Source organism: Cervus canadensis, chromosome 18 (genome assembly GCF_019320065.1).
Source record: "Cervus canadensis isolate Bull #8, Minnesota chromosome 18, ASM1932006v1, whole genome shotgun sequence".
In the NCBI taxonomy this organism is placed as follows: domain Eukaryota; kingdom Metazoa; phylum Chordata; class Mammalia; order Artiodactyla; family Cervidae; genus Cervus; species Cervus canadensis.
Genome location: NC_057403.1, coordinates 54,561,083 through 54,571,474, shown reverse-complemented (window position 1 = coordinate 54,571,474; position 10,392 = coordinate 54,561,083). Strand labels below are relative to the sequence as shown.

General features: G+C 50.8%; 1 protein-coding gene across 5 annotated transcripts in view; it reads left to right on the top strand.

Moving 5' to 3' along the window:
- Nucleotides 1-402: 402 nt before the first annotated feature.
- Nucleotides 403-10,392, top strand: part of WFDC1 (WAP four-disulfide core domain 1) — a 28,433-nt gene continuing 18,443 nt past the window's right edge. For 2 of the 5 annotated variants that reach the window (XR_006263377.1, XM_043436231.1), the window contains exon 1: nt 604-949. Coding sequence is in view for 4 of the 5 variants with exons in the window: in XM_043436231.1 (XP_043292166.1) it covers nt 812-949 (138 nt within the window). In the remaining variant the exon portion in view is untranslated. The other 3 variants (XM_043436232.1, XM_043436233.1, XM_043436234.1) reach the window with 3 other exon arrangements.

Below are 10,392 nucleotides of genomic sequence, written 5' to 3'. Positions count from 1 at the left end.
AAATATGGAGTTGTGTATAAAACACATGCAAGCTGACATTTATAACACTGTTAGGATGTCCCTGAAGTGCTTTACTTGCACAATGTATGACAAAAACCACTACAATATTGTAAAGCAATTAGCCTCCAACTAATAAAAATAAATTAAAAAAAAAGAAAGAACTCTCCCAAGAGACCCATGACATGTGAGTAGCAGTCTACACGCCCATATTGGAGAGGAGGTTTCCAGGGTTCAAGGGCACTCTTCAGCCATGTGCTCCGCTGGCCCCGTTCAGCAACAAGTCTTGCGAGGACGTTTTGTGGGCAGAAGAGTTTGTCAGACCAGCTTCGAATTTGGACAGAGTAGCAGCCGGAAGCCCCCAAACCATCCCCTGGGTGCCCACCCCCGCCCGGCCCCAGCCAGCCCCCAAAGCCAGCAGCTCTCCTGGGGAGGGGACTGCCCAGCTTGCAAGGAAGTGCTCATTATCCCCGTGTGACAGGGCCACTCCCAGCCACGTCTCCAAGCAGCGTGATGCCCCCGTCTGCTGCCGCTGCCTTCTGAGCCGCCTCGGCTGCAGAGGTCTGGCGGGGAGTCTCTGGGGCCAGATGGAATAGGGCAAGCTAAAAATAACCCGGCGGGCGGCCCCCACCAGGGGATGGGGGTGGGGGCCTGGGCTGGGCGCAGACACATGATCCCAAGGACCCGGCCGAGTGGAGCTGAGAAACTCTCCAGCAGCCCGAGCACACTTCTGCTCCCCCTTCTAGGACCCACCGGCCGGAGCACCCCTCTCCTCTGACCATCCGGGGAAGAAACACCTCAAACCAGCTGCAGGATGGGCAGCGGCCGGAGAAAGGTCAGCTGGACTCTGTGCTTCCTGCTTCTGCTGCTCCTTGAAGCCGCTTCCACCAAGAACCTCTGGAAGCGGGCATTGCCCTCGAGGCTGGCGGAGAGGTCCCGTGTAAGTGCCCAGGTGAGGGGGGGCTGGGGGCCGGCGGGAGATGGGCAGTTCTTGCCCCCCACACGCAGGCAGGCCAGGGCAGGCGTCTTTATCTGAATTGTGCCAAAGTCGGGTGGGCAGGCAGACGGACCTCACAGCCCTCAAAAGGCTCTGTGCCTGGAAATAGAGAAGCCAGGGGCCCCTAAAAACACACGGGGGTGGGGGTGGGGGGACAGCGATGGGCTTTCCCTAACCAAAGTTACTTTCTTCTCCTGATAAACAGCACCTAATTTAAGAATCCAAGGACTTAAAACTAAGTGTTGTTTCTCAGCAATCAATAACCAAATGTCGATAGGATGCAATTATGTTTCCGTGTGCTTCCTGACTCACTCAGTAAACACTTGGTGGAAACTGCTCTGGGCCAGGCTCCGTGTGTGGTCCTGTGAGAACAACACAGAGACAGCAGGCAGCTCCTGCCCTTAAGGGTGGCCTCATTGAATGGGGTAAGCAGCTGGGTAACATGTGACAGCCATAGAGGGATGGCACACCATGACCAGAGGTGAGAAGCATGGGCCTTGCAGCCCTGAGTTTGGATCTGTCCTCTTGCTCACAGTCTGTGTGACTTCAGGTAAGTTGTTTGACATCTCTGAGCACCAGTGATCTCATCTGAGAAAGTACCTGTGCATTCCTTTCAGTTTGTTTAAATAAATAGGCAGTTAGATGGCCACTGTTTACCCCGGTTGCTCTAGGCTATGAGGATGCCAACTTATATCTGCAAGCCTTGGGGAACTTGTGTTACCCCCACAGGCCTGGGGTTGCAGAGAATGAATGAGAAGCGAAAGGAAAATGTATCCAAGCACATCAGATTTTCCTGTGGAGGTCTGTGGGTATACCAGCATCATTGTTCCGACAGCATTTGTGGCTCTGTGTCTTGTATCCCACGTTGGTAATTCTCCTGCTATTTCCCACTGTATTTTTATTCTGTTTGTTATATTGATCTGTGATCAGTGATCTTTGATGTGACTATTGTGAAAAGATTGCGACTCACTGAAGGCTCAGAGGACAGTTAGCATTTCTCAGCAATAGGGTATTTTTGTGATTAAGGTGTGTACATTGCGTATTTTTTAGATGTAATGCTGTTACACGCTTAATATGCTGTGGCATAATGTAAATGTAACTTGTAGGTGTGCTGGGAAACCAAAACATTCACGGGATTGGCTTTACTGTGGTGGTCTGAGACCACACCCACAGGATCTCTGATGTCCTGTGTCTGCTGGGGGGAGTATGTCATTTTAGGTTCCCCGCCCCAAAAGGGAGCACAGAGGCATAACACTCGCAGCCTAAGGGTGAAGACTGAATGACTCCATAACCATCAAAGACAGCACATACTGAGTGGTCCATGTGACTTGATGACTTTTGCTCAAATAATTATGAAATTGGGTGCTGTTTGGCTCCCTGGAGGGGGTGTAGGCTCTTCACAGTAGGGCCTGAGTCTGCCTCCCTCAGTGCAGTGTTCCTGGTGCCCTGCCAGGTGCCTGCTGTGAAGAAGGCATCCCATACATTCTTGTGGGTGAATCATGGGCAAATGCAGAGGAAGCCCAGAAGAATATGTACAGCTCTGTGCCAGGAGAGTCAGGGAAGGTTTTCCAGTGTTGGGGATATTCAACCCAGGGCTTTGAAGGATGAATAGGAGTTTTCCAGGCGGAGAAGAAGGTAAAGGGAATGTTTAATGATGCCAGGCATGGTACGATGTATGAAGCTGTACTGAGGCTAATCTCAGCCTCCAGAGCTTACACTTTTACAGGTCAGGCAGGAGGCCATGTGGGTGTAGAAAAGCGTAGTAGTACATGAAATGATGGTAAGTGTTTGGAGGGAGGAGAGTCAACTCTTGTCAGATTGGGCTCTCCTGTGCTCTTCACTGGCCCAGTAGGCCAATTTAGGCCACAAAGTATCTAGTTCTATGGTTCTAGGACCGCAGAGAAATTTCTGATACATCACCTGGTCTCATTTCCACCTGACCCAGAGCATCACAGAAGCCAATGTCATGACATCTCACTAGGAGGAATGAGGAGGCTGGGAAGATTGGGGGCAGTGTGCACTGGGGTGGGGGAAGTCTCTAAAAACACATGCCTGGGTGGGCTTCGGGAACCAAATTACTTAGCCACTGTTTGTCAGAACATAGGTGCTTTGAGTGTGTACTCACTTGGTTGAAACTCTCCCCTGTTATCAACAGATATCTGCTTCCCTCCCCAGCTCCAGGACACAGGAGAGATTTGTGCCAAGAATGTACCTTGCAGAGAGCCCCTGGGGAAACATAGGCTGTTGACTGGTGACTCAATGGGTTAGGGAGACAGCAGGGCCCAGGAATTTATCTCAGTGACATCTCTAATGAGCTGAGCAACCTTGGGCTGCTCGCTGCCCCTCTCTGGGCCTCATTTCCACTTGGGAAATGGAAGGCAGAGAATCAGATGACCTCCAGAACCCTTTCAGTTCTGATTCTAATTTCCATGCAAATGTCCAGCAGGGAATTTAGGAGTGTAGGAAGCAGCCCCTGCATATTCAGGGGCCAGACTTCCCACGTGGCCCCCACTGCCCCACCTAAGCTGAGTCAGCTCTTCAGCTGTGGCTTCCGGGACAGGTCAGGGCAAGGGGAGGTGGGCCTCCAGGTTTATGTGAAGCCCGCTTGTACCCACTCCAAAGTTAAACAGAGCCCTTACTAAAAATTAAGTCATATAAACTTAGTAATTTACATGAAAAAGAGAGGAAGTCCTCCTTATCAGAAGCATATTACTTCCTAATTATCTTGCTACATCTTAACCATGCTCCCTGCTCTCAAGAGTATTCATGTCTGTAGCACCTATGAGGTAGAAATACTATCCATCAGGAGCTTTTACACATCTCTTCTCCACTCCTTACTCAGCAGTCTCACACTGGTGGCTTGAAATCAGCCCCGGTGGGAGTATTTACACCATGGAAACTGGCACAGACTGCATGTGGAGAGCTGGGTGTTAAACCTGGACCAGCGTGGCTGCCAGCATCCTGCATCCTGGCTCCTCCCCTTCCTGAAGCCCCGCCCCTTGGCAAAGTGGGCAGAGGGGGTCCGGGGAATTTCCTGGACGCTGTATGCATTTTCCTGCTCTAGACACAGTGCCAGAGAGGAAGACGGGGAGGCCTTTTCGGGAGGCTCATAAGGAGAAGGCGGCTTGTCGTTTGTGAGCCTCCGTTGCCTTGCCTGCAGCCTGGGAGACGTCCAGAGGAAAGACCACAAGCGCCTCCAGCTCAGGGCCTGGCAGGGGAATACCGCTCTCTATGCATTAATAAAAATAAAACAAAGACAGAGCCAGATATTTACGAGGCTAGATAAGGCGGAATAGGCCAGGAAGTGGAATGTTTATCAATAGCCCAAGAGCCTTTCTGGGGAGCTCAGGGTCTGTTCTGTAGAGCTGGTGTTTTGAGCTTTGCTTTCCTTGCATTTGATGAAAGTCATAAGAACAATCCTTCCTACGTGTCAGGCCAGGCGTTCACCCTGCGTTCTATCTCAGGATCCTCTGAGCAGATAGATCCCCCAGATGGGGCTCACTGTAGCCGCCGTGGCAGCCTGGTGGCCTGATGATCTCTATGTGTCCCTGTGGCTGTAGGTCTGTTTAGTCTCCTAAGCTCCCATCCGGGGCAGCTGGAAATGGACATACGGCTCTAGTCACGGTAACCAAAGCAGAAACAGCCCAGATGTCCACAAGGTCAGAAGGGATCAACAAAATGGGGTCATCCGCCCAGTGAAACATTATTCAGCCATAAAAAAGAATGGCGTACCGGGATGTGCTCCAGCATGGATGAACCCTGGAAACCTCATGCTCAGTGAAAGGTGCCAGTCAGGGGACTGCCCTGGGGGTCCAGTGGTTAGGACTTCGCCTTCCCACACAAGGGGGTACGGGTTCCATCCCTGGTTGGGGAGCTAAGATCTCACATGCCTCATGGCCAAAAAACCAAAAGATAAAACAGAAAAAATATTGTAACAATTTCAATGAAGACTTTAAAAACAGTCCAGATCAAAAAAAGATGCCAGTCAGAAAATGCCACATAGCCTGTGACCTATTGATATTTACGAAATGTCCAGAAAATTCATAGGGACAGAAAGTAGGTTAGAGGTAGCCAGGGGCTGGGGTGGGGATTAGGAAGGACTGCTTACTGAGAACAGAATTTTTTCAGAAACTAACATAGTTATAAGTTAACTATACTTATAAATATAGTTAAGTATAAGTCAACTATACTTCCATTAAAAAAAGAATTTCTGTTTGGGAATGATGTAAACGTTTTAGAAATATAGAGGTAAGTGGTTGTACAGTATTGTGAATTTAGTCAGTGCTCCAGAATTGTGCATTTAAAAATGGTGAAAGTGGCAAATTTTATGTTGTGGTCATCTTGCCATGATAATTTAAAAAAAAGAATGGGAACCTGAGGGGTTCCCTGGCAGTCCAGTGGTTAGGACTTGGCACTTTCACTGGTTGAGGAACTAAGATCTTGGAGGCTGTGCAACGGGGCGAAAAAACAAACAAAAGCCGTCACATACCTAAGGCACCTCTCAGGGACTCTGTGAAGAAGGCCTCTTGGCCAGGTTTGTCTTGGTTCCGTGGCTCCTCCTCAGAGGACCCTTCCCTGGGCCCGGAGCGCCCTGTTTGGGTCGCCCTTACAGGTTTTCTTAATTTCCTCACTTCTCCTTCATAGCATTTAGCTCCCATATCATCTATCATCTGCATGACTTTTTTTTTTATTTTGGCTTTGTTTCATTTCTCATTACTTACTTGCACAGATAATCAAAAGGAAGGCAACTTGTTTGCTTCCTCTGTTTATGTTTGGTTGGTGTCCGTCGCTCAGCCCGGAGCTGAGCCATGTGAAGGCAGGGCCAGTGCTCAGGTTAGCTCTCCTGGCATGCAGCCAGTGCCTGGCACATAATAGGCCTGAGAACTATGAATTTACCATGAAATGAATGGATTACATTAAAAATTACATTTCTAGAGCAGAAGAGAAGGGGTGGGAAGTTCTAGAAGGCTCTCAGGTACCCAGCAGGGCTCAGTGAACGCGCCAGCTAGAGGAGTTGGCCGAGTTTGCGGCCCTGCTCTGGACGTGCCCTGAGATGGCTTGTCCTGGGGTGAGATCCGGGTTTCCGAGCCCCTCCCAGAGGAAGTCCCGTGAGCCTCTCACCAGACTCTGCTCCCTGAACCCGGTGTCAGGAAGTGGCAATCAGCGCACACTGAACTCTTATCCCGCCGTTCCAGGGAGAGACGTATTTTTAGATCTTTGACGTCCGAATTCCAGAGGAAGAGCGGGTAAAGCTTGGAGGAAAATTGGCTTTCTTCCTGCACCCAGCAAACCAGTCCATCCTGGGATGCGTTTTTTTTGGTCAGGCCATTAAGTCTCTGGAACATTCCAAAGAAGGGTAACGCTCTCGCTGGGGATCAGTGTGTGTGGGGTGGGGGCCGGGGGCGTGTGGAGGGAGGGATGTGGTAAACTGGGGCAGCTCTGGGGACTGGATTCTTTCTCCTTAAATGGAGATGGTTTCAGTGTTTTTCCCCCAATTATAAAAACGATGATGTTGACTGTGCAAGACATTCAGACAATACAAAAAGTCACGAATAAGTAAAAATGGTCTAAATTCTCCAGAACACAAGCTCTGTTGACATCTTGGTATATGTGTGTGTACCTAGACTTTTTCATGAAGTGCTTATACTCAGCGTACATTGTTTTTTTAATGGTATTTTGCTCATGTTGTTTAAATTTTTTTTATTGAGATGAAGTTCACATACTATAAAGTCACATAGTATGTTCACTCACATAAATAAGACGGAACCATTTGGTGGCATTTAGTGCATTTGCAATGTTGCACAACCACCACTTTTTTCTACTTCCAAGGTATTTCCATCACCCCAAACGGAAACCCCAAACCCTTTAAGCAGCTGCTCCCCACTCCCCTCTGTGTCCCTGCTGCCTGGCAACCACCAGTCTGCTTCCTGTCTACAAAAATTGCCCTGTTTTGGACGTTTCATACAAATATGATCATATTTGTATGTGAAATTTGTGTCTGGCTTATCATTCATGTTGTTTTGTACCTTGCATTTTTCATCAAATGATGTAAGGTGAATGGTTTCCCCGGTGGCTCAGTAGTAAAGAATCCACCTGCAATGCAGGAGACACAGGAGATGCTGCTCTCATCCCTGGGTCAGGAAGATCCCCTGGGAAAGAAATGGCAATCCACTCCAGTTTTCTTGCCTGGGAAATCCCATGGACAGAAGAGCCTGGTGGGCTACAGCCCATGGGGTTACAAAGAGTCAGACACAACTGAGTGACTGAGCATGCACTTATGGTGAATATGTTAATATGATGGATCCATGTTCTCTTTTCAAAGACTTCTGTGGTGTTCCAGCGGATTCACCATTATTTATTTATCCACCCTCCTTTGGTTGGACATCCAGGCATGTGCTTCAGTGGACTCGTGGAATTGGGCTTCCCTCTGAAGCAGTCCAGAATTGATTTTTCCCTACCCGCTTCCTGAAGGAATCGGCAGAAGAGTGGCTTTGCAAATATACAGAGGCTTCCAGAAATATCCCCCCAAGGAATGAAGAAAAGAACAGCTACCAAATCGAAACCTTAAGGGAACTGTCTTTACCCACATAAGGCATGCAGCGCTGGGATGTTCCCTTCCGAGCTGTGCCGTAGGAACTCTGGAGCAGGATCACTGTGCCATCCCCTAGCAGGGACGAAAAGAAAAGATGGAGGACATGGGTTGTCAGGGATGTTCGTGGAGGATGTCATCAGTCTGGAGCAAGCTGAGATTTGACATGCTGTTATTCTCAGCTGAGTGGCAACGGAGGGGAAGGCTGGCTAGGGCTGCAGAGAGCAGGGGCCAGGGTGAGTTCTTTCCAAAATGTGTGCCTGGGGGGGGAAGTTACATACCTATATCCAAAGCTGGGGCTGGTCCACAGGCGGGCAGGAGGAAGGACCATGTGAGACAGGGGGACTCTGAACCGACAGAGCAGGAGGAATCTCACAGAGGTTGCGAAGCAGCTCCCCAGACCCAGACTCCCGGGACAGGAATTTGCCAGAGTCAGACCCAGGTTTGAATCTTGCCTCTGCTGCTGGCCAGCTGCATGACCTGGGGCGAGCGCCTTCAGTGTTTCTGGGTCTCAGTTTCCTCATCAGTAAAGTGGGTGAGTCACAACCGTGACCTTAGAGGACTGTGCTGAGAATTCAGTGAAGCTCAGTACCTGTTGACCTAGCACAGCGCTGGGTCACAGTGGGAGCTTAATAAATGCCACCTGCTCTGACGTGATTAGGAAAGCAGACTGGCCTGAGTTCAGATCCCGGCGCTCTTGCTATGGTGTATGTGCCTCAGTTTTCTCACCTCCACAGTGGGGACACAGGTAACCACAAGGGGGCGATGGACGCCACCTCGGGGGACCCTCAGAGAGCAGAGCTGGGCTGGCTCCTTCCTTGGAGGAACTCTGCCAGTCTGCCCCTGCCCCCATCCTCCTTAGAAATGACGGCATTGCTGCAGGAGGGTTTCTTGCTTAAGCGTCTTCAGATCCCAGCTACTAGCAGATCTTGAACTCCTTGGAGGCAGGGACCAGCTCAGAGGTTTCTTTTGCATCTGCCTCAGCATCGTGCCTAGAGCTTCATTGTGTGTGTGTGTGTGTGTGTGTGTGTGTGGTGTGTGTGTGTGTGGTGTGTGTGTGTGGGGTGTGTGTGTGTGTGTGGTGTGTGTGTGGTGTGTGTGTGTGTGTGTTTGTGGTGTGTGTGTGTGGTGTGTGTGTGGTGTGTGTGGTGTGTGTGTGTGTGTGGTGTGTGTGTGGTGTGTGTGTGTGTGGTGTGTGTGTGGTGTGTGTGTGGTGTGTGTGTGGTGTGTGTGTGTGTGTGTGTGTGTGTGTGAGAGAATCGAGGGCAGGGAGGAGGGAGGGAGGAAGCAGGGAAGACCGACACAGGAATAATAAAACCAAGGGATCAGCATCACTGCTCTCCCCGCTCCCTCCGCAAACCCCTGCAGCAGGCACGCACTTCTGGGCCCACTTCGTAGGTGAGGAGACAGGCTCAGAGAGGTCCTTTTCCTGTATGATGACAGCTGCAGGGGTCCAAGCCAGGCTCGTCTGGCTCCCATGCCTGAGCTCAAATCGCTGACTGTTTGTGAGGCCACGGCCATGGCGCCGTCTGCCTTGGTACACTTGAATGTGGGACACGGCTCTGAAGTTCTTGCCCCAAAGGAAGAGGAGGCTCCAAGGCAAGGAGGGGTTTGGGGTCTTGGCTAGCCTTCAGACACTGAGGCGGCTGAACCCAGGTTTATATTTTGGATGCTTTATTCTGATTTTCAGAAGGGAGGCATGTAATACTTGGGCTCACGACCCTTCTCTGCCTGTGGCCTTGGGCAAACCTTTAATTCTCCGAGCACCTGGGACTGCCCCACTGGACTCACGTGACCAGAGACTATGCGGATGCCCGGGAAAAGGTGCAAAATTAAACAAACGTGAAGGGACACCACCCCCGCAGGGTTGATGTGCAGGTTGGACGCGCAGGAGGGGGCTTGGCACGCGGTGAGCTGCCACTCGGTGTTACCCATCTCTGTCACACCTCCTCCATCCTCATGATCACAGTTCCCGTCAACCACAAGATGAACGGCGCACCTGCTCTCCGCCATGCACGGTCAGAGGTGCTGGGGACACAGGTGGGAAGACGACGGAGTTCCCGAGGAGAGCACGTTGTAGGGGAGAAAAGACGCAACAGTGGATCAATGTGTCCTCCCAAGGGTGACGGGCGGTTTGGAGCTACGTAAGGCAGGCAGCGGGGAACGGGCATCGCCAGCTAAGGGCATGTGTGAGCTGCGACCTGGACCGTGTCAGGGCCAGAGCCGGGCAGGCATCTTGTGCAAAGGCCCAGAGGTGGGATCTCAGAGGGGCCAGGGCACTAGCCAGGAATGAGCGAGAGGGCAGCGGTGGGAGGACAGGAGGGAGGCCAGAGAAGTGAAGGGGCAGGGCCGTGGGACCAGCTGGGGTCTGACTCTGACCTGCAGACTCTGGCCTTTACCCTTTAACCCCCTGGGGGCTGAGAAGTTAATCTATTTATTTCGTTGATTAAAGTCTGTTCTTTCTCTTCCTAATCCTTTGTTTAGGACCCTCTGTGAGCATCACCTTGCTTGACATGAAATATTTTTCAAAACATTTAATCCTTTAATCTGTGGTGCCTCGGTGAAGTCGGTTCTTTATCACCCAGGGCCATCTGTTGTTCAGGCCTCACCAGAAGTCACTTGGGTGATTTGACTTCTAAGGCGCTTATCTCTTTTGTTCTCTCCTAATTCTGAGACGCGACATCGGAGTTTTCCTCAGAGAGCCCAGGCGCATCTAAACTGGATCTCTCCATGTGCCCCCCTTACCCCACCCCCGCCTCGTTGGGGGCTGCCCTTAGGAAATCACCCACCTGGGAGGCATCGAAGGTGG